Here is a 24,754-nt window from a genome sequence, read left to right on the forward strand (position 1 = left end):
GGGGGGGGGGGAGGCATGGAGTGGAGGAGTGGCCTAATGGTTAGGGTGGTGGACTTTGGTCCTGGGGAACTGAGGAACTGAGTTCAATTCCCACTTCAGGCACAGGCAGCTACTTGTGACTCTGGGCAAGTCACTTAACCCTCCATTGCCCCATTTAAGCTGCATTGAGCCTGCCATGAGTGGGAAAGCGCAGGGTACAAATGTAACAAAAACAAAACAAGGTGACTGGTGCAGTGTGGCAGGGGCTGGGCTGGCCAGGGGTCGGGATGGAGGGGATTACTTATGGCGGTGATGGGTTAGATTCCCCGCGGGGATGGGCAGGGACGGGTTAGATTTCTGTCCCCCTGCAGCTCTCTAAATCTTACCTGTAACATATTCTAACCTGACATCAAGCTCCCAAAATGTGGTACAGACTTGAGAAATCTCCCCATTAGGTGATCCCTCACATGCTTACAAACCACAAAGTCAGGTTATACACCATAAAGTGCACAATTCACAATTACTAAAATAGCTGCCATAATGATAGACAAACACACTTCAAGGCAAATCTTAACATTCCAAGTTGCTGCATACATAGTTAGATCTTTTTCCCCAAACTCCTCCAAAGTTTGCCTAAAGGAGTGTCTTAAAGAGCTCCTTCGTTGTGCTCGTTTGTCAGCCCGACAAAGTCGGTATCTGCTCTCTGGCATAATCCCCATAGTAAAGAATCCGCACACCCCTGTGAAGGCACAGGGGGTGGGTCCAGCAATAGCCCATGCAGGCTTGGGGATATTAGCAGGAGAGCAGCAGTAGGTAGTAAATGCCACTCCTTCTCTCAGTCCAGAGGGTGAATGACAAGATAGAAACATGATGGCAGACATAGGCGGTCGGTGGCCCAACTGTTTGGGGAGGCTAAAGGGGGCGGGGTTAGGGGTGGGGCCAGGGGTGGAGCTTAAATCCATAATTGTCTGATAACACACATAAAAAATAAATAAATAAAAATAAAAGTCACAATTAATACCCTTTATTAAATTTAGATATTAGATATGTATCATATGTCAAAGAATAAAGTGGTTGCTCAAAGCATATTCTAAGCACAGTCGCTCAACTGCAAAACACTATGCACACCTTTGTGCAAAAACACATTCAGAACCTTACTGTACCATAAATATTACACTGGGCAGAACCTAATACACTAATATACCACCCAAACGGAAAATGCAGACCGTCAACAATATGAAACAAGGGATCATATCATCACAATTCTCATGTAGAGCCACAAAACACCCTAATTAATGTGGGATAAAATGCCATAAATCAGTAATTAAATATAAACTTTTAATGTTGAGTACCTGATTCTCAAAGTGGACATATTCCAAACACTATAATGAAAATAAAATGATCTTTTCTACCTTTGTTGTCTGGTGACTTTTTCTGATCATGCTGGTCCGGTATCCCATTCTGCTGCTATCTGTCCTCAGTGCAGGTCAGGAAGTCATCCTCCTTAAATATCTCCCTGGCAACCCAGGACACCTCCAGCCAACCCCCCCCCCCCCCAGCAGTAAGGTAAACAAACCATAAACCAATTTCTACAACTGATTCACAAGGCTAGAGGGCTTTCACTGCAGCTCCTGCTGTGAGGATAGAGGTAAATCAACAATTTAAACCCCTCAGAGCACAGCAGGGGAGGCTTAGCCTCTCCAGGCCTCTTATACCGGGCGCCTATGATGGCAGATAAGATCCAAATGGCCCATCCAGTCTGCCCATCCACAGCAAATCACTATCTCCTCCTATCCCAAAGAAATCCTATGTGCCTGTCCCACGTTTTCTTAAATTCAGTCACAGTCCCTGTTTCCACCACCTCCACTGGGAGGCAATTCCACTCATCCCTTCCTGTGAAAAAGTATTTCCTTCGATTGCTCCTGAGCCTATAACCTCTTAACTTCATCCTATGCCCTCACATTCCAGAGCTTTCCTTCAGTTGAAAGAGGCTCATCCCCTGTACATTAATGCCACAGAGGTATTTAAATGTCTCTATCATACCCCCTCTCTCACACCTTGCTTCCAACTTATAGATATTGAGAGCGTCAAGTCTGTCCCCATACGCTTTGCGACAGAGACCACTAACCAGTTTTGTAGCCACCTTCTGGACCCACTCCATCCTGTTTATATCTTTTTGTAGGTATGGTCTCCAGAACTGCACACGGTATTGTAAATGGGGCCTCACCAGAGACTTACACAAGAGCACCATCACCTCTTTTTTTTCCTGCTGGCCATTCCTCTCGTTATGCACCCAAGCATCCTTCTGGCTTTGACAGTCACCATTTCTACCTGTTTGGCCACCTTGAGATTATCCGACACAATCGCTCCCAAGTCTTGCTCTTCTTTCGTACACAGAAGTACTTCACCCCCTCCCCCCATACTATACCGTTCCCTTGGACTTAGCTGAGCAAGAATTTATCTTCTGGTCTAGTGGGAAGCTGGCAGTGAATCATGCAAACATCTGAAAATGCTCTTAGATCCCTTTCTGTTCCTTGTCAATCATGGTCATTCCATTCTGGATCTCAGGTCCAGCTTCTGGGCTATTAGTTTTTCATAGTAAGAGAACTGATGGATCCTCTGAGATGAGCAAGGAGCTCCTAAATGACAAAAACACACTTTGGGCAGCTCTCTATAGAAGCATGCCGCACTCTCCCAATTAATTCTTCATCCGTGACACGACATTATGTGCAGATCTAAACTGATCCCTTGAGACAGTGGGATGGTTTAACATGTCTATTTTGACCCCTTCTTTGCTCCCTGCTTCTCCTTTCACTAAAGGAACCCACACAAAAGATCAGCTAAATCTGATACTATGAAACCATACAAAGAGGTTCTGATTAATATACTCTATATCATTCCCAACTCTTGTATCTCAGAACCACAGGTTTGGATTTGGTCTAGTACCGTGGTTCTCAACTCAGTCCCCAGAGACACACCTAGCTCGTCAGGTTTTTAGGATTTCGACCATGAATATGCAATGAAGTAAACTTGCATACACTGCCTCCATTGTATGCAAATCGGAGGCAGTGCATGCACATTTTTCCATGCATATTATATTCATTGTGGATATCCTGAAAACCTGACCTGTTAATGATGTCATAAGCAGGGCCACCGAGAGGGGGAGGCAGAGAGGGCAAAATTCGCTGGGCCCAAGCCTCCAAGGGGGGGCCCGGCGCCGCGGTCTCTCTCTCTCATGCTCCTGACGGGACCAGGGAGATCATGCAGTGAGAGAAAAATCAACCGCAGGGGCAGGCAATGGGCAGAGTGAAGAGCAGCGCTGGAGCAAGACCTCTTCTGCTGATGGGGCCTCGGGATCCCTGCCAGCCAAGGTATTTGTATTGCAGTTGCAGCGGTGACAATCCTGGGAGGGCAGCAGCCCTGGTCCTAAGGTCCGGTTCACTCTCTTGGCGGTCCTGGTCCTAAGGTCTGTGTTGTGAATTCCTGGTTTAATGTAATGATACAAACTGGTAAAGCGCACTGTCCTCATTGCATACAATTAGAGAAGGTGCAGAGAAGGGGCGACGAAAATGATAAAGGGAATGGAACGACTTCCCTATGAGGAAAGGCCGAGAAGGTTAGGGCTCTTCAGCTTGGAGAAAAGGCGGCTGAGGGGTGATATGATAGAAGTCTACAAGATAATGAGCGGAGTAGAGCGGACAGATGTGAAGCGTTTGTTTACGCTTTCAAACAACAACAAAACCAGGGGACACAAGATGAAGCTAGAATATGGTAGATTTAAAACAAACAGGAGAAAGTTTTTCTTTACTCAGCGTGTAGACAGACTCTGGAACTCGTTGCCGGAGAATGTAGTGACTGCAGCTGGCCTTACGGAATTTAAAGGGGGTTTGGACAGATTCCTGAGGGAAAAGTCCATTGAACATTATTAAGAATTAAGTTGTTTTTTTTTTTTTTTTTTGGGGGGGGGGGGGTTGCCGGGTTCTTGAAGCCTGAATTGGCCACTGTCGGAGACAGGATGCTGGGCTTGATGGAACCTTGGTCTTTTCCCAGTATGGCGGTGCTTATGTACTTATGGTCTTTCGGGTTCGTGGGACTCTTAAATTATGCCGTGGAAGCAAAGATCTTCTAATCAAATTGTGCAGAGCTAGTGAGAGTTTGTTGGTTAAAAAAAGGCAACAGGGCAAAATCTAGAGATGATGAATTATCAGTTCAATATGTTTTTCTTTTTGTTCACAGCAGCTTTTTGTGGAAATACAGAGCACATCATGTCCAGCAATGTGAGTATTACATCAGGTATTTCCCGTGTTCTTCAGAAATTTATTCATACCAGAACTAAGGATTAGAAGAAGCTAGAGAAGAACTTTGGTAGTTTTCAAAGCCATTGGAATTTCTGGAAAATATTTCTAGCTTCCAGAACTTACAAAGTAAGTACCAGTAGAAGGGAATTATTCCCGACAATCACACCTCTATTCCATAGATCCCAAAACTGAGGAAACTATGACTGGGAGAGAAGCAATTAGGTATAATCGAGGAATTCCCTACAACTCCCATAAATGAAAAGCGTTTACTAATGAGGCCTCCTCAAAGTCCAGCCAAGGGGATTTTTTTTTCAGACACTCTAATTAATAGGTTTAAGAAATAAATACATTGAATTGATTGCAGCATTTCTTGCACATTTTCTTCCTCTCAGGCTGGTACATACCGCATTGTTTCTGAGGAGGAACAGGCCCTACGAGCCAAGTTAGAACGTCTTATCACAAACGACCATGGGCCAGTCTTTGGGAAATGTGAAAAGCTTCCTCCCCACACACTCCAGAAGGTAAAGAACCTGTTTCCAAGGATGCCTACATACCTAATCTTTCTATATTATACTGCAGAAGGACGGAGGTGTGTATATGTGTGTGTGTGTGTGTGGTGGGGGGGGGGGGGGGGAGGTCTAACTTCCAATAAATTCTCCTCCAAAATGGACTGCAGAAATGTAACTGCTCCAACTGGATTTTAAGAATTGCCTGACGAAGTCACTTGGATCCCCTTTTACAACGTGGGCTTACCGCTCGCTGAAAAGGAAGTACCACCGGGCTACCACAGCAGACCGGTGGTCCTTCCCACCTCTAGTGCTCCATCATATCCGGTGCTACAGCACCGGTGTGCACCCGGAGGTAATCGGACAGTGCCACCCGCTGCCTGTTTACCATTGGCTTAGCATAGGGGCCCTTACTGGCACTTCAATGGGTGGCGGTAAGGACCCCCCCCCCCCCCCCAAAATGGCCATGCAGTAAGTGCTTCACTTGCCACACAGCCACTTCTTAAAAAAAAGAAAGACCTACCTTTTACCCGCTGGGGTAAAAGGTGGCCTCAGCGTGCATCAAAAACACAGGCAGATGCCAGCGCAGGCCCCCTTTTGCTGCAGCTTGGGGCCCTTAACCCTCCCGTGACACAGTGTAATGTGCTAGCTAGCTAATGCTTCCATGCCCATCCATGCCACATCCCCTGACGGAAAAAAAATCTATGAAAAATGCAACAACATGCAGTTTAATGTATGGAAGTAGGCAAACCACCACAAAACCCCTTAATGCAGTCACACAGTAGCCTGTTTTTGAATGATAACCGCTTGTTAAGGATTTGACGCTCTTTAGTAAAAGGGCCCCCCAAGTTGGAAGAAAGATGTGTTAGTCTTGGGATATTTAGAACATCTATAAGAAACAAACCTAGGGCAAGATACAATACTTCTGAACTTTCTTCCACCGGCTATAATTTAACGGGGTTGTTGTCACTGAAAACCAGAGATACACACTATCTCATCCAGAGACTTACTTATAAGGAAGATGTTATACAAGGTTGGTCAGATGCTCCTGCTAAAGATCAGGGTTTGTTCCTCAGGCAAAAGATGAACTGAATGAGACGGAGAAGGCCCGTGAGACGGCTATCCAGGAGCTGAGAGAGCTGGTTCAGGAACAGACCAGCAATGGGGAAGAAATCTGCAAAGCTGTGGCTGAGAAGGTGAAGGACCAAGAGGACAAGTTCTTTTTAAGGTTCATCCGTGCTCGAAAATTTGATGTCAACAGGTCTTATGAACTGCTGAAAGGTGGGTTATTCAATTTCTCTTGGATTAAGTTATTGTGCCGGAAAGTGAATTATTTATATCATTATGAACAATGAGCAGGAGCTTAATTAAGCTCCCCTGTTCCCTAGACAGACATATCCTCTGCTGATATGTTCAGAGCCTCAGCATCCCTGATATCTGATCTTGGGAGTTCCTTGAATAGAAATGGAGATCGTATATTTGTGACAATACACCTATTATGAGTTGGGACACAACTTTAATTAATCTTTGACCGAAGCTATGGCAGTATTAACTTTCTTAAGAAATGAAAGATTAGTGTTGTGACCCTATCTTATAGTTGGACTAATTATTCTGATTATTGATAAGAGGTTATATCAGAAAGTAAATGCTCCATAGCACTGCTATTCCTATAGATCAATATTTGTTTACAATCTGTTTACAGTAGACCTCGCAGTAGATTTGGAGCAGTAGATTGCCGATAAAAATAATGGAATTCAAAAAGAAGCAATGGACAAACATGGAGAATCTATCGTGGCAAAGAAGAGAGGACAGAGTCAGAGACTGGTCTATAGTATTGCAGGCAAGGGGGGGTAGATTATAAATGGCCAACAGGAGCTGCCTATTGGTCAGAACAATGTGCCCCAACCAGGAAAACCAAAGGGTCATCTACTATGTTACTATGTTGATATACCGCCTTTCTATGGTACAACCAAAGCATTCCACCCCCCCCCCCCCCCCCCCACACCCCAAAAAAAATCTTGCTTCTTTCATAGATAATCCTTGGGTCCTTGTGCAAGTCATTTTATTCCCATGGCCCCTTTGCAGAAGAAATAGACCTTACCTGAAAGTTATTACTATTGTACAGTTTAGAATATTTCCAGCAACATTACAAAAAAATAACTATAAATATCTTCCATCTGCATCTCTGTTCTCAAGGTCTTCCTCATCTTCGGTTTACAGAATCCTTGTTTTAAATTAATAGGGATGTTCCATTTAACCCCCCCCCCCCCCCATAAAAAACACACACAGTAACATAGTACATTTCATAAGTACACAAGTAATGCCACACTGGGAAAAGACCAAGGGTCCATCGAGCCCAGCATCCTGTAAAGACCTGTATGGTCCATCTAGTCTGTCCAACAATGTGGCCAGAGTTGAATCTAGCACTCTGCACAGGTTCCACTACATTATGAAATTAACATTCATTAATTTTCCTAAGATAAAAAAGAGCTAAGCATTCCTCTAATTTTAGCAGCTTTGTGAGACACACCTTGCCTTCTAGATAGGTCAGTACCCCCTAATGATTGGGCTTCATCCCAATGGCAATAGAAATCCACCTGGACAAACATTTCCAGTTTCATTATGATACCTGAAAAATTGTTAATCAACAAAAAGCAATCCTGCTCTCTCAGTCCGTGCTAGACAGAATTTGCAAAAATGAACCCAGAGGTTATAAAATCATAAGAACATAAGTGTTGTCATACCGGGACAGACTGAAGGTTCATCAGGCTGAAGAATCCTGTTTCCAACAGTGACCAATCCAGATCACAAGTACCTGGCAAGATCCCGGAAAAGTAAAACAGATTTTATGCTGCTTATCCTAAAAATAAGCAGTGGATTTTCCTAAGTCTATCTTAATAATGGCTTATGGCTGTTTCCTTTAGGAAAGTAGCCAAACCTTTTTTAAACCCTGCTAAGCTAACTGCTTTTTCCACATTCCCTGGCAACGAATTCCAGAGTTAAACTACATGTTCAGTGAAAAAAAAAATTCTAGGAGTCACCATTGATCGGCACCTAACACTTGAGAATCATACGAAAAACATAACCAAAAAGATGTTTCACTCAATGTGGAAATTAAAAAGAGTAAGACCATTTTTTCCAAGGACCATCTTCTGCAATTTGGTACAATCACTGGCACTCAGTCATCTGGACTATTGCAACTCACTCTACGCCGGCTGTAAAGAACAAATACTCAAAAAAACTCCAGACAGCCCAGAGCACAGCGGCCAGACTAATATTCGGAAAACCAAAATATGAAAGCGCAAAGCCCCTACGAGAGAAACTACACTGGCTCCCACTCAAAGAATGAATCACGTTCAAAGTATGCACCCTCGTTCATAAAATTATCCGTGGAGCTGCCCCAGCCTACATGTCAGACCTAATAGACCTGCCACCCAGGAACGCAATAAAATCTTCTCGAACATTCCTTAATCTTCATTTTCCCAACTGCAAAGGTCTGAAATATAAATTAATGCACGCCTCTACCTTTATGAGCACGCAACTCTGGAACGCGCTACCACGCAATTTGAAAGCGACCAATGAACTGGCCAACTTCCGTAAATTATTAAAGACTCATCTCTTTGAAAAGATAAACCACAAAGATCAAAACATACCCAGAAACGTCGTAACGCGTCTAATGTCTTATAATGTCTTCTGCTATACCACTATCTTATATTCTTAACCATATAACCCAAAATCCTTCTGTAAAACCAAATGTATATCCTCTTCTTATTTCCAGTATCCATGATGTATTGTAAGCCACATTGAGCCTGCAAAGAGGTGGGAAAACGTGGGATACAAATGCAATAAATAAGAAATATTTTCTCTGGTTTGTTTTAAATGTACTACTTAGTAGCTTCTTTGTGTGCCCCCTAGTCCTAATATTTTTGGAAAGAGTAAATAAGTGATTCACATCTACCCATTCCGCTCCACTCAGTATTTACTAGACAGGAACTCTTCAATGTATTATCCTATTGTGAGCTTTTCTATGTAAAGTCACAGAGGTTTTTGAAGATAAAAAGGCAGTTCTCTCCAAGAGAGAATAATGCAGGTTAAGCTTCACAGTTCATACAGAAGTCATCTGGCATCCTGAAATACTTCACCTGTGTTTGAGTTTCTTTAGTCAAGCTGTGAATGCTTCCCCTTGTTTTCCTAGCATTCTGAAACTTTATTTGCCTTCCTTATTGTTTCGTGACCTCTTGCCTCTAATTGATCCTCAAGGTTATGTCCGCTTCCGTCAGCAGTACCCGGAGCTGTTTGAGAATATGCACGAGGAGGCTGTTCGCAGTACAATTGAAGCTGGATACCCCGGCGTTGTATCCAGTCGAGACAAGTACGGCCGGGTGATCCTTCTGTTCAACATTGAGAACTGGGACTATGAAGAGATCACGTTTGATGAGGTGGGTCGCTTGTTTGTTCTCTCCTCTTCGTGCATCATTAAGGTGACAAAGTGAAAAGCTTACCTTCCCTTTTCACCAGTCCCCTCCTTTTTGTCCTTTCTGAGAGGCAGATGATAAAAGCAAACGTGGGCGCTGGAGGCCATTAGCACTGGACCAGCGCCCGCATTTGCCTGTGCCCCAGGATGATCTGGCCAGTGCATGTAACAAAGCGCTCACTGTCTCTGAATGCAAATGCATACAAAAGAGAGACATCAAGAACCAGTGAGGTAATTAAATTTGCTGATGACATAAAGTTATTCAAAGTTGTTAAATCACAAGAGGATTGTGAAAAATTACAAGAGGACCTTATGAGACTGGGAGACTGGGCGTCTAAATGGCAGATGACGTTTAATGTGAGCAAGTGCAAAGTGATGCCTGTGGGAAAGAGGAACCCGAACTATAGCTACGTAATGCAAGGTTCCACACTTGGAGTCACTGACCAGGAAAGGCATCTAGGTGTCATCGTTGATGATGATACGTAGAAATCCTGTGTACAGTGTGCGGGGGCAGCTAAGAAAGCAAATAGAATGCTAAGTATTATTAGGAAAGGAATGGAAAACAAAAATGAGGATGTTAAAATGCCTTTGTATCTCTCCATGGTGCGACCGCACCTCAAATATTGTGCGCAATTCTGGTCACCGCATCTCAAAAAAGATATAGTGGAATTAGAAAAGGTGCAGAGAAGGGCAATGAAAATGGTAACGGGGATGGGATGACTTCCCTATGAGGAAAGGCTAAAAGGCTCTTCAGCTTGAGAGAAAAGGCGGCTGAGGGGAGATCTGATAGAGGTCTATAAAATAATGAGTGGAGTGGAACAGGTAGACGTGAATCGCTTGTTTACTCTTTCCAAAAATACTAGGACTAGGGGGCACACAATGAACCTACCAAGTAGTAAATTTAAAACAAATCGGAGAAAATATGCCTTCACCCAACATGTAATTAAACTCTGGAATCCGTTGCCAAAGAATGTAGTAAAAGCAGTTAGCTTAGTGGAGTTTACAAAAAGGTTGAATAGCTTCCTAACACAAAAGCCCATAAGCCATTATTAAGACGGACGTCTGGAAAATCCACTGCTTATTTCTAGGATAAGCAGCATAAAATGTATGGTACTGTTTTGGGATCTTGTCAGGTACTTGTAACCTGTATTGGTCACTGTTGGAAACAGGATGCTGGGCTTGATGGACCTTCAGTCTGTCCCAGTATGGCAACGCTTATGTTCTTATATTCTTATGTATTCCTCTCCAATGCTCAGCAGGCAGCATGCCAAACTAGGGAGCTGGCATTAGGGTTTACAGAGCATTGGGGAGGAATGGGGAGCCCTGTCTAGCATGCATGTGCATGCTAGCAGGCCCCCACCATCCCTCCTGCCAGAAGATGACCCCCCCCCACCACTCCACCACCAGAAGAGCCTGACCGCCCCCCCCCCCCCGACAGACTAGAGGGCTGAACTTCCAGCCCTCCCCTGGTGGTCTAGCGACTCCCTGAACCCCCTATACCTTGAATGATGGAGGAAGGAGTAGGCATACTTTATAGAATAAACTTAAATTTCTATACAGTTTATAGAATATACTGAGTGCTCATCTGCACGACTAAATGTAGTCACGGGCACTTACGCCAAGTAAAACTTGATGTAAATGCTGACGCCTAAATTAGGCACGGACCGGGTGTATTCTATAACAATGCACGTGGATTTCAGAAATGCCCACGACCCGCCCATTCCACCCCCATGGCAACACCCCCTTTTCAACTACGCAACTTGGAATTTACGCGCAACACGTTATAGAATACACTGACTGCTATGTTCGTAAATTCTAAATAATGTCAATTAGTGTTTATTGCATGTTACTGGGCAATTATTGGCGCTGATTGGCTTGTTAACTAATTAAGGGGCCCTTTTACTAAGGCACATAGGCACCTCACGCGCGTCCAACATGCATCAATTTGGAACTACCGCCCAGCTACCTTGTCCCCCAGGTGGTAATTCCATTTTTTATAAGCATCTGATATGCGCAGCGGAAAATATTTTTTTTATTTTCTACCGTGTGGCGCTAACGGTAACTGGCTTTGTACGCAGGCTGACGATTACTGCCTGGTTAACGTGTGAGACCTTACCACTAAGTCAATGGGTGGCAGTAAGGTATCAGGCCCAAAATGGACGCGTGCCGATTTTTATTTTGCCACATGTCCATTTTCAGCAAAAAAAAGTCCTTTTTTGCAGGTGCGCTGAAAAATGGACCTGCATGCGTCCAATACACACGTTTACACCAGCGCAGGCCATTTTTCAGCGCACCTTAGTAAAAGGACTCCTAAGTTGTGCATATAAATCTAGAATATAACTGGATTTGCATGCAAAATTTAAGTTGCACTATCTAGAATCCAGGGGTTCGTGCCTCCTATATAGGAAATTGGAAAAAGTGCAGCGAAGGGCGACTAAAATGATAGCGAGGATGGGACGACTTCCCTATGAAGAAAGACTAAGGAGGCTAGGGCTTTTCAGCTTGGAGAAGAGACGGCTGAGGGGAGACATGATAGAGGTATATAAAATAATGAGTGGAGTGGAACAAGTGGATGTGAAGCGTCTGTTCATGCTTTCCAAAAATACTAGGACTAAGGGGCATGCAATGAAACTACAGTGCTAGTCCCCCTTTTGGAGTTATGTGCCTAAAATTGTGCATGTAAATTTTAAATAATGCCAATTAGCTCTGATAATTGATGATTAGCACCCAATAATTGGCACTAATTGGCTTGTTGTTTAATTAAATTGAGCACATGAATTAGGCCTGCACCCAAATTTGCGTGCGTAATTTTTAGCACCATATCTAGAATGTGGAGGTTAAGGTCTCCCTTTGCTTGGAAGACACAAGCATCTTCTTTGAGGCAGGATAATACCAGTCAGAATTCATTTAACTAGTACATCTTTGTAGAGGTAGTGATGACCGAGGTTTGCGTCATCCAGACCATCCCTGGAAGTATGTTTAATTATGGAAAAGTATAGTTTGAAAACAGACAGATATTTGAAACTATTGGGAAAGCAACGCAGTAAAGAAACGGTAACTTTTAGAAAAGTGGAATTTTTTTTCTCCCCATTTTACGTGGCTTAGATTCTCCGTGCTTACTGTGTGATCCTGGAGAAGCTCCTGGAAAATGAAGAAACGCAGATCAATGGATTCTGCGTTGTTGAGAACTTCAAGGGTTTCACGCTGCAGCAAGCATCAGGTATCAAACCGCATGAGCTAAAGAAGATGGTGGACATGCTGCAGGTGAGGGGCACCAGTTCCTTCGGCTTGTTTTCTCTTCTTCCTGGTTTTATTTCACTCACATAGTAACATAGTAGATGACGGCAGAAAAAGACCTGCATGGTCCATCCAGTCTGCCCAACAAGATAAACTCATATGTGTATACCTTACCTTGATTTGTACCTGCCTTTTTCAGGGCACAGACTGTACAAGTCTGCCCAGCAGTATTTCCCACCTCCCAACCACCGGCTCTGGCACAGACCGTATAAGTCTGCCCTCCACTATCCTCACCTCCCAACCACCAACCTCTCTTCCCCCACCTGCTCCGCCACCCAATTTCGGCTAAGCTTCTGAGGATCCATTCCTACTGCATAGGATTCCTTTATGCATATCCCACGCATGTTTGAATTCCGTTACCGTTTTCATCTCCACCACCTCCCGCGGGAGGGCATTCCAAGCATCCACCACCCTCTCTGTGAAAAAATACTTCCTGACATCTTTTTTGAGTCTGCCCCCCTTCAATCTCATTTCATGTCCTCTCGTTCCTGCCTCACTTCATACATGTCCTTCTTTGGGTCTCTTTTTTTCCTTCATACCCATAGTCGCATTTGATTGGATTTAACATTCTTACTATTTTCTATAGTGAATAAATTAGAACAATAGGTCAGGTTGACATGAGAGCTCAGAAATGAGACAGTATGCAGAATCAAGCCCTAACTGCCCTCTCCCCAAATCCAGTTTTTCAGGGGAGCCAAATCCAGTCCTGATTTTATTTCCATTGCATTGATTGAAGAGGAGGGCAATTGTCAAAGACATTAACGAGGATAAACGGAGATTTACCTGCATAAATTAGTTGTCTGAATAGTAATCTCTCTTTCGCAATACAGCTGAAAGTATGACCAATATATGTTACATGATGCATGTATTTTTAACTGCATGTAGAGGAGGTGTTTGAGGGAGGGAGACATGATTTGAGAAGGATTGGCAAATAATGTGCCTAGATTCAGTGGCGTAGCCAATAAAGTTTTACAGGGCTTGCATCTCCCACACTGTCCCCGTCTTTCCACCCCCCCCCCCCCCCGGTACCTTAAAATCATCTCTGCTGCAGTCTTCACCCAGGCAGCAGCAGCCGCACTCATAGTCTACCTGCGGCCTGCACCGGGACTTCCTCTCTGAACTGTCCCACTCCCACCCTTCACAAAACAGGAAGTTATGGGATGGCTCAGAGAGGAAGACCCGGTGCAGGCTGTAGGCAGCCTATGAGTGCCACTGCTGCTGCCCGGGTAAAGACTGCAGGCTGATTTTAAGGTATGGCTGTGGGGGTGGGGGCTGGGTCTGATGGGGGGGGGGGTGTATACACAACACACGTACCTTGTATAAATAGGCCACTGCCTAGAATGTAATTTGAAGTCAATATTCTATATTTTTCGTAGAATATATACCAGTGCAAAAAGCAGATGCAAATGTCTATGGGCATTTTGTATCTATGGCATATTTCAAAGAGAAAATATGCACAAAGCCTGTAGGTAAAATGTACCTATGTCATAAGTACATAAGTATTGCCATACTGGGAAAGACCAAAGGTACATTGAGCCCAGCATCCTGTTTCCAACAGTGGCCAATCCAGGTCACAAATACCCGGCAACAGGGGCGTATCTGCGTGGGGCCACAGGGGCCTGGGCCCCCGCAGATTTCGCCCTGGACCCCCCTACTGCCGCCGTGGGTACCTTTGCTGGCAGGGGACCCCAACCCCCACCAGCCGAGGTCCGCTTCCTCCTGCCGCTGCGAGGTTTTTTAAGTTCATCGGGATTCGTCCTCCGTCACTCTGTGCCGCTGTTCAAAGAAGCTGCTAGCTGAATGCAGTTTTCGGACTGAGTCTGACGTCGCTGCTGCATGTTGTACATGAGTCTGACGTCCTGCACGTACAACGTGCAGCAGCGACGTCAGACTCAGTCCGAAACTGCATTCAGCTAGCAGCTTCTTTGAACAGCAGCACAGAGTGACGGAGGACGAATCCCGATGAAGAACTTAAAAAACCTTGCAGCGGCAGGAGGAAGCGGACCTCGGCTGGTGGGGGTTGGGGTCCCCCACCAGCAAAGGTACACACGGCGGCAGGGGGGGGGTCGGAAATGGCAGCGGCGGGGGGGGGGGGGCTATAATGTGCCCCCTCACTCTGGCTTCGGCCCCCGCTACCGCCGACTTTCAGATACGCCCCTGCCCAGCAAGATCCCAAAAATGTACAAAGTTACATAGGTTACTGTGGAGCTCATTTTTGACACTAACATCCAAATTGCTATTTTCAAAACCCATTTTGTAGATGTTTTTCTACGCTGTTCATCTGCAGTGCATTCAAATCACAAGGGAGCGTGTCGGGGGCATATTAAGGGTGGGTTTTGGGCATTCCTAGCACTTGAACATTTTCTGCCATAATGGAGCAAAGCAAAATCATGTAGGACTTCAATTTTAGATGTTTTGATATAGATCTGTTTTTATCACTACTTGCCCTAAATGACCAGCTGACCACTAGAGGGAATAAGGAACAACAACACCCCCTTTACTCTCCCAGTGGTCACTGACTCCCTCCCCACAAAGATGTGAAAGAGACAGTACATACCAGCCTCTATGACAGACTCAGATGTTATAGCTAGTCTTGTCTGAGCAGCAAGCAGGTCCACGGAGTAGCCTAGTGGTTGGTGCAGTGCACTGTGGAGACGGGAACCAAAGCCCATAATCCATTTTAACTGTTACATTTGTGGTAGAAAGTGTGAACCCTCCAAAACCCAAGAAAACTTACTGTACCCACATATAGGTGACACCTGCAGCCATAAGGGCTATTATAGTGTGTATAGTTGGGTACAGTAAGTTTTTGGTGGTTTTGGAGGGCTCACCATCAGGGGCGGTGGGGGCAGTCCGCCCCGGGTGAATGCTGCTGAAGGGTGCAGAGAGCAACCACGCGCCTGTTGGATCCGCTGGTTCCCTGCTCCCTCTGCCCCGGAACAGGTTACTTCCTGTTCCGGGGCAGAGGGAGCAGGGAGCCAGTGGAGCCGACAGGCGCACGGCTGCTCTCTGCACCCTCCAGCAGGCAAGAATACACCCGCAGGGGGGCTTGATGCACTGGGGAGGGGGGTGTCATTGCGCTTTGGGGGGGGGGGTGTCGTGCTGCACCCTGGGGGGATGAACGCCGCCGCACCTGAGGAGGGGGTGCGCAGCAGCGATCCGCCCCTGGTGGCAGCCAACCTAGGATCGCTACTGCTCACCATAAAATGTAAAGGGGTAATGGTGAGATGGGTACCTGGGACCTTTTATGTGAAGTCCACTGCAGTGCCCCCTAGGTGCCCCACTGTTACGATGTATGTGTGGCCAGTCCACTAAGAATGGTGGCTCCTCCTATATACCAACGGCTTGATTGTGTGTGCTTTTAACTTGGTCTTTTTTTTCGATAATGGTGCAGAAAGATAGATACACTAGACACAAAACGTCTAGGAAACATCCAGGAAGTGGCCATTTTTGAAACAAAACGATAGACATTTTGCAGGTTCAAATGGCCGTATTCAGCACTTGATATTTGGACGTTTTCAGCAAAACATCCAATGTCGGATTTAGATGTCATTTTGAAAATGCCCCTCCACGTAACTTTGTAAGTCTATGTGCTTTGACGATGAGCACCATAGAGGTGTTGCTAGTCTCTTCTTTGTGATATCTTATCTGATGTCTGCATCGATTTATTCTCATCTTTAACCGATAGCGAGAGGAGTGGCCTAGTGGTTAGGGTGGTGGACTTTGGTCCTGGGGAACTGGGTTCGATTCCCACTGCAGGTACAGGCAGCTCCTTGTGACTCTGGGCAAGTCACTTAACCCTCCATTGCCCCATGTAAGCCGCATTGAGCCTGCCATGAGTGGGAAAGCGCAGGGTACAAATGTAACAAAAATAAAATAGATACTATTGGAGATTCTACGTACGTGCAGGACGTCAGACTCACAGAAGCAGAAGCCTGCGCGGCCACATTGGTGATCTGCAAGGACCGACTTCTATACTAGTGGAATAGCAACATTCCATGTAGAATCTCAAATAGTAGCAACAGTGGAGGAGTGGCCTAGTGGTTAGGGTGCTGGACTTTGGTCCTGGGGAACTGGGTTCGATTCCCACTGCAGGTACAGGCAGCTCCTTGTGACTCTGGGCAAGTCCCTTAACCCTCCATTGCCCCATGTAAGCCGCATTGAGCCTGCCATGAGTGGGAAAGCACGGGGTACAAATGTAACATAAATAAAATATTTCTGAAGGGAGCTTATATCCTCAGTGTTAGGCCGGAAATGTATGAAATTGGGCCAAGAAAGTGTTTGTTTTTTTAGCAAGTTGATGTTTATCTTCACACATTTAAGTGGTCTAACACAGTCACCCCACTCTTTTATCCAAAAATAGTAAGGGAAGTTGTACAACAATTTAATAGATCAATATGGTGCAATCTTCAGCCTGCACCTGCTCTGGTAAAAGCAGCACTTCACTTGCCCTCCTACTCACTGCTACTGAGTGTAACTAAAAAGGGTGTGTTTCTGTCACACACAGGACTCGTTTCCAGCTCGATTCAAGGCTGTTCACTTCATTCATCAGCCCTGGTATTTTACCGCTACCTACAATGTGGTCAAACCTTTCCTGAAGAGCAAGCTGTTGGAGAGGGTAAGCGTATGATAGAGCAAGAGCAGTGACCCCCCACCTTTCTGCTAAATTAAAACACATATTGATTCTCCCCTACACACATTCCAGCCAGCATACTTGAAACATATGCCCTTGATGAAAAGGAGGGCTGAAAGTTAAGTCTCCCATGGAGCCTCCTTGAGCTGCTGTTTCCCTCCCTCCCCAAGACTGTACAAATCACCCCTGCTGATTGCTCAATAGCAGGGGCATGGGGTAAAAATTCATTTCATTTTTCATATTTTTTTTTTTATCTATTTCATTTTGCTTCATGCTGTTTTATTTAGGAGCTGGTATATAACCAGGGTAGTTGGTACACAAAGTTCAGCACCAGCACTTAACTTTACACACATGTTCGGTGGCAACATCTGTTTAACTAGTGTCGCCAAATAAATATATAAGAAGTGACCACATCTACAACTATCTGTCCAGATTCAGGCCTGCTGTAAAGCACTCCTGCAAGACCCCACCGCCATGGCACTATGTGCCTTTACCAACACAATCCCTGTAGGGGGCAGGAGCGTTCTGTATGTGCTCCTCCCCCAGAGTCCACAGTTTTCTAAAATGGTGACACATGATCTCTAACAATAAAGTCAGAATGTGCCACTAGGGGTCATCTTCCAAATACAGGAATCCTCCCTTATTTGGGAAGCTGAGCCCTAGGGCTGTGTTCCATGCTGGGGAGGAAGCAAGTGATTATCATTCCTGCACTATGCAGAGATTAACATAGTAAATGATGGCAGATAAATACCAGTCTGTCCAACAAGATAAACTCATTTTACATGGCATGTGATACTTTGATTTGTTCTTGCCATTCTCAGGGCACAGTCCTTAGAAGTCTGCCCAGCACTGTTCCTGTACTAAAAGTTCTGAAGCTAATGTCGAAGCCCCTTAAAATTTACACTCCAGTCCATCCATATCTATTCAGTCACGATCATGGTGTAGACTGTAGAAGTCTGCCCAATTATCTTGGTGAGGCTAAGTAGGCGCTTGGGAGGGGTCCTTTTTTGGCATTTTATAACCCCAATGGGCAAGGGAGCAGGAGCATCAGGGACTCACTGGCCTGCCAGAGAATTTGGATTCCTTTCAAGAGCAGGGGTCTCAATCACCAGGGATGCACCAAATCCCTCTTCTTCAGCCCTTTGAAAAATGACTAGAGCCCAGACAGGTGCAGTTGTTTTTCTTGCAAAAGCTGATCTGTGAAGCATTTTCACACACCAGTTTTGCAAAATTCTCCACTACTAAGCTGCTTAGAGTCAATTTGTGAACTTATTTAATTCCCAAACCTGGTCCTGGAGGCACCCCAGCCAGTCAGGTTTTCAGGATATCCACAATGAATATTCAGGAGAGAGATTTACATGCAGTGGAGGCAGTGCATGCAAACCTTGCTCATGAATATTCATTGTGGATATCCTGAAAACCTGACTGGCTGGGGTGCCTCCAGGACCAGGTTTGGGAACCACTGACCTGATACCTTATTGAAAATTACCCCTAAGTAACTTTAAGTGAGACTGCCATTCACTTTTATTGAACCTGCTCTATATAGTGACTTTAGACTTAGGCTCAAGATTTGCTAGGCCAGGGGTTCCCAAGCTTGGTCTTACAGGACCACTATCCTTTCAGAATTTCCACAATTAACATGCATGAAATCTATTTGCATACAATGGGGACAATGAATGTGAATTGAACATGTATGAGATCCTTGTGGAAAGCCTGAAAATTGGATTGGGGTTTGGCTCTTGGGGACCCATGGGCTCAGCAAAAATCAAAACCCTCCTGTGCCCTTAGTTTAGGTATCTGTCAAGAAATCTCATTTGGAAGAAAGGCATGAAGAGCAGTTTGTGCTGTTTGACTAACAGGGTCGCTAGCTTGGATTATAATCTTAAAACCTAAAATGCTATACTCCGGTGCTTCTTAAATTCCAATCTTATTATAATGCAATTTTTATGTTGCACATTGGTTTTGTAACTTGCTCCATCATTGTTTATTTCATACTAGCAGTTGAGCCCGTAAAAACGGGCTGGTATTGGGGTTTTCCTTCCTTCCTTCCCCCTCCCTCCCCGCGAGGTCACCACTGCTACCGTTCCCCCCCCCCCCCCCCGGAGTCGCCGCCATCCCTCTACCCGGCCTGGGCCCTCTCTCTCTCCGCTACTAAACTTACACATCCATTCGCCGGAACGCAGCACGCACATCAGCTGAGCTGCCGTCGGCCCTTCCTTCTCTGCCTGTGTCCCGCCCTCCTGTGACATAACGTCAGCGAGGGCGGGACACAGGCAGGGAAGGAAGGCCGACAGCAGCTCAGCTGATGTGCGTGCTGCGTTCCGGCGAATGGATGTGTAAGTTTAGTAGCGGAGAGAGGGCCGGGGGGGCGGGGGGGGGGGGGTAACGGTAGCGGCGACCTAGGGTGGGCGGGTGGTGGGGGGGGGAGTGGTATCAACCTCGGCGGCGCAGTTTCCCTCTCTGTCCCGCCCTCATCATCACGTATTGATGCGGGGGCAAGACAGAGGGAAGTCTCTACTGCGCATTTGCGAGTGAGTCGGTCACTCGCTGTTTATATGTTTGATTGTAATCCTCATCAAACAAATCTCTAACATATCTGGTTTTCAAGGTAACCAAAGGTTGTAAATCAATCTTGTAAAACCAAATATACGTAAATGTATCTTAGCAGCTTGAACATCAGATATCCTGGAAACCAAGCTGTTTGTTTTTAAAGGGGTGGGGGGGGGGGGGGGGGCAGAACTGCAAAGCACTAAAATCCTACCAGCCAATATTCAGCTCGTAGTGGTCAGCATTTTTTAAAAACACTAACTGCCACGGACACAATTAGCCCTGGATATTCAGTGCCAGGCCATGTCTGGGGCTAACTGAGATGATGGTGGCCGCCAGAACTTGTATGGGGCCTGGCTGATATTCAGCCAGGGCCTGCATAAGACAGTTAAGTGGGCCCGGGCTGAATATTGGCTGGGATCTGTATAACCTCCCGTCCCCCCCTTCCAACCCTCAGAAAGATCCATACCTCCCTCCGCGAGAGGTCATGGCAACCATTTTCTAGAGGCAGCCGTGGGGTTCGCTCCTACCCCCATTGTTCCCACTGGACTATCAAGGACTTCGGGGGGGCTGGAGGAGGTCCCTTGATACATTGGGGGGGAAGGAGAGAGGGAGATTGGAAGGTCTTCATATTCTTCTGGATAGGTGGAAGAGAGGGAGGTCTACATTTGCATCAGAAAGGTGTGTGTGGGGGGGGGGGGGAATCTGATAGGGGATCAGGACACTTAGGCCATAACCCAGAAGTTATGTGGATGGTGACCCAATACTCAGCTTCTCCCGCCTGCTTAAATCATTTTGAATATCAGGCGCCTAATCTTTAGGGGGTTTGCAAGGAATGTAACACCCACACCCCTGACCTAGAAGTGTGTTTTATGCTACCTCAGGTTTTTGTCCATGGAGAAGACTTGGAAGCCTTTTTTCGGGAGATTGATGCTGATATCCTACCAGGGGATTTTGGAGGCAACATGCCAAAATACAATGGTAAAATCATTGCCGAGAAGCTCTTTGGAACTCCTAGTGACTCTGAAAATACCATCTTTTAATAGTCTTTCTACTGAACTAATTTACCACCCTCTAAAACAGGACACCCCAACTAAACCAACACATCTGGATTTTTCCTTATTGTAACCTGAGCCAAAATGATTAGTTCTAATCACAACTTTGTGGTTTCATGTCCAATTCCAAAAGAATGTGTACTTTCTGATAAGCACTAGAGATAGCGAACTTATCCAGACCAACACTACTACTACTACTATTTTTTAACATTTCTAGAGCACTACTAGGGTTACGCAGCACTGTACAATTCAACATAGGACAGTCCCTGCTCAAAGAGCTTACAATCTAAAGGACAAATGTACAGTCAGTCAAGTAGGGGCAGTCAAAATGGGGCAGTCTAGATTTCCTGAAAGGTATAAAGGTTAGGTGCTGAAGGCAATATTGAAGAGGTGGGCTTTGAGCAAGGATTTGAAGATGGGTAAGGAGGGGACTTGGCCTAGGGGCTCAGGAAGTTTATTCTAAGCATAGGGTGAGGCGAGGCAGAATGGGCGGAGCCTGGAGTTGGCGGTGGTGGAGAAGGGTACTGAGAGGAGTGAGCGGAGGTTTCGGGCGGGGACATAAGGGGAGATGAGGGTAGAGAGGTAATGAGGGGCTGCAGACTGAGTGCATTTGTAGGTAAGAAGGAGAAGCTTGAACTGTATGTGGTATCTGATCGGAAACCAGTGAAGTGACCTGAGGAGAGGCGGAATATAAGACGTGCAGCAGAGTTCTGAACGGATTGAAGGGGAGATAGATGGTTAAGTGGGAGGCCAGTGAGGAGTAGGTTGCAGTAGTCAAGGCAAGAGGTAATGAGAGCATGGATGAGAGTTCGGGTGGTGTGCTCAGAGAGGAAAGGGCGAATTTTGCTGATGTTAAAGAGGAAGAAGCGACAGGTCTTGGCTGTCTGCTGGATATGCGCAAAGAAGGAGAGGGAGGAGTCGAAGATGACTTCGAGGTTGCGGGCAGATGAGACGGGGAGGATGAGGGTGTTATCAACTGAGATCGAGAGCGGAGGACGAGGAGAAGTGGGTTTTGGTGGAAAGACGATAAGCTCGGTCTTGGCCATGTTCAGTTTCAGGTGGCGGTTGGACATCCATGCAGCAATGTCGGATAAGCAGGCCGATACCTTGGCCTGGGTCTCCACAGTGATGTCTGGTGTGGAGAGATACAGCTGGGTGTCATCAGCATAAAGATGATACTGGAAACCATGAGATGAGATCAGTGAGGCCAGGGAAGAGGTGTAGATTGAAAAAAGAAGGGGTCCAAGGACAGATCCCTGGGGAACTCCAACAGAGAGTGGTATGGGGGTGGAGGAAGATCCATGAGAGTGTACTCTGAAGGTGCGGTGGGAGAGATAGGAGGAAAACCAGGAGAGGACAGAGCCCTGGAACCCAAATGAGGACAGTGTGGCAAGAAGTAAATCATGATTGACAGTGTCAAAAGCGGCGGATAGATCGAGGAGGACGAGGATGGAGTAGTGGCCTCTGGATTTGGCAAGGAACAGGTCATTACAGACTTTAGAGAGTGCTGTTTCTGTCGAGTGTAGAGGGCGAAAACACTATAGAGGACCTTTCACTCGCTACTCCAGAGTGAGCTGTGGAGTTTCCTTTCAGTGTAATTGGACAGAGAAAATGTTTTCTCATTCCATATTAATTTCAGACAGGAGGAAGCGCAATTGGTGTTATCATAACATTGTGTCCTTTGTGCTGTACAGTTGGCTCTGACAATATGCAATACAGTCAAAAATAAAACCTGGTAGTGCACAGATATTTTCAAAGACTCTTCATAATAGTATGCATACAGTTTCTGCAAGTGTGTGTGGAGAAAAAGTAAAATAAACACATTAAACTGGAAACAAGGGGCAGAGGAGCAGTCTAATACTTAGAGCAAGATGCACTAAAGACGTCGGTAATTCCCATTCCCTACGGATTCCATAGCGAATCGGTAGGGAACGGGAATGCATCAACGATAGGGAATGCAAATGAGCTACTCGTTGTAGCTCACTTGCATTCTCTATTCCTTCGGTACCTGAGTCGGAGAATCGGGACGTCCCTTTTGATTAGGCTCCTCTTCCTGGTCTCTTCAGCCAATCAAAGCGGGCTTAGCTGGCTGTTGTCAACGAAAGGCGCTCTGATTGGCTGAAGAGACCAGGAAGAGGAGCCTAATCTAAAGGGACATCCCGATTCTCCGGCAACCAGAAAAATAGAAAAATTTTGCTGTGGAGGGGTAAGTGGCGCGGCGAAGACTCTCAATAGAAGGGGGAAAAAAACACGAGCGCCCGCAGAGCAAAAAACTGCGAAAAAAAACCGTCGCTCACAAGCGCAGGGAGAGTACGTCCTTAAAGGACGCCCCTCACATGAGCTCCCTGCTTTTTTTTTTTTTTTAACCTTTTTGGGGGGGCCCTTTTCCTTTCTGATTCCCTCACAGGAGCCCTAACGAGAGGTGCAGACCTCCCGTTAGGGTTCCTACGGTAAGGGAATCGGAAAAACGGTAATGCATCTCATTATAATGGGCTGCAACGGTAGTGCAGCTCATTATAATAGCTTTTGAATCATTTGCATTCCGTTTTCGTTGCCTGCTACCGTGGCAGGGAAAATGCCCTTAGTGCATGCCCCCCCCGGGTAAACTACTTGTTGTGGGCTCGTTAGGTTTTGTGCATCTGGCCCTTAGAGCAGAAGGCCAGGAACCAAAAGGGCCCAGGTTAAAATCCCATAACAGCTCCCTCTGACCTCAGGCAAGTCACTTAGCCCTCCATAGCCAAGGGTGGTGCTGGCAACTTCACCTCACTTGGGGCAGCTCATTCACCACTCTCTACTTGATGATGACGAAATGGGAGACAGCTCACTGACCCAGAGGCTGGAATCATACATCCCAAAATACATTTGTGTTGAACTCTTAATTAATCTTGAGTTGACAGGAACTGAGGAATGATGTTAAAGGACCACTCAAAAAGCAGAGAGGGAAGATGAGTCATGTTTTAGCCTGAAGCCTATGACCACTCAAAATTCTCCAACAGAGGAGATGGCTGGATGCAGGGAAAGGATTAGTAACAGACATCACAAATGAAATAGTATAGAAAGGGGAAGCTGTGAGAAAAATACCTTTGACCCACAACTAGCAGTAGGTCGAGGTTAAAAAGAATGAGGCTTTTAGAGGGATAAAGCTGGTACGATGTTCAGAATCCTGCAGCTGCTTCATTCAACTTGGCCATCTTGAAGCCTGCTAGCCCAGGCCTAGCAGTTGTAAAGTTTATTCCCAGTCTGCTCTGGGACTTATAGACCATTTTCATTGACAGTCCCAAAATTCAGCAGGGCTACCATGTGGTACCTAAAACTGAAGTAATCTCTCAAAGTGATCTGGCCTCATCACTTCTTGATTGTTTAATCAACAGTACTATAATGTAGTGTTCAGTTCACCGGAAGAGTTTTACGAGTAGGATACAGAATTTGAGAAATCCACTGAACTTATTTGGGCCATAACACTTAGTGCTAATTGTTCTGAGCTGTGAAGTCCTACCCTTAATCAGAAGAGCAGATACCAAGAGCCAGTCAAATCCTCTTTCAGATCAAGAATCTGAAAGAAAAGGTGTTTATCTTCCGACTGGCTCAGCATCCGACCAAACAAGATGCATGAGAAGTGGCTGGAAGTATGAAAAAGAGGTTGAGAGTATGTTGTTAATAATATTATCATGATTCAGGTGCAGTCAGTCAAGACAGAGGCAGCTCAAGGCAATCTGCTGCCTGAGGCAAGGGATCAGCTGTTGCCACCCCCTCTCCTCCCTGCCCACCGCCTCCTCTTCCAAGCCCTGCAGCAGCAATAAGCCAAAGGATGAACACAGGGTGCCTCTTCAAGACCCTACTGATCACACCTCTGTGACGCGAAAGTACGCATCAGAGGGGGTGCAACAAGCAAGGCCTTGGAGGCACTCATGGGTCTCAGAGGCCTGTGTTTTTCATTTGGCTTTTTACCACAGTAGGAGAGGGGA

General features: G+C 45.8%; 1 protein-coding gene across 1 annotated transcript; it reads left to right on the forward strand.

Annotated features, from left to right (window-relative positions):
• Nucleotides 1-4,221: 4,221 nt before the first annotated feature.
• On the forward strand, nt 4,222-21,002 carry RLBP1 (retinaldehyde binding protein 1). Its single transcript, XM_030190440.1, has 7 exons — nt 4,222-4,256; nt 4,670-4,798; nt 5,860-6,064; nt 9,044-9,222; nt 12,363-12,521; nt 17,062-17,172; nt 20,619-21,002. Exons 1-7 carry the CDS (start codon nt 4,245-4,247, stop codon nt 20,775-20,777), a joined length of 954 nt encoding a protein of 317 aa, XP_030046300.1. The 5' UTR covers nt 4,222-4,244; the 3' UTR covers nt 20,778-21,002.
• The last annotated feature ends 3,752 nt before the right edge of the window (nt 21,003-24,754 follow it).

Source organism: Microcaecilia unicolor, chromosome 1 (genome assembly GCF_901765095.1).
Source record: "Microcaecilia unicolor chromosome 1, aMicUni1.1, whole genome shotgun sequence".
Taxonomy (NCBI): Eukaryota; Metazoa; Chordata; class Amphibia; order Gymnophiona; family Siphonopidae; genus Microcaecilia; species Microcaecilia unicolor.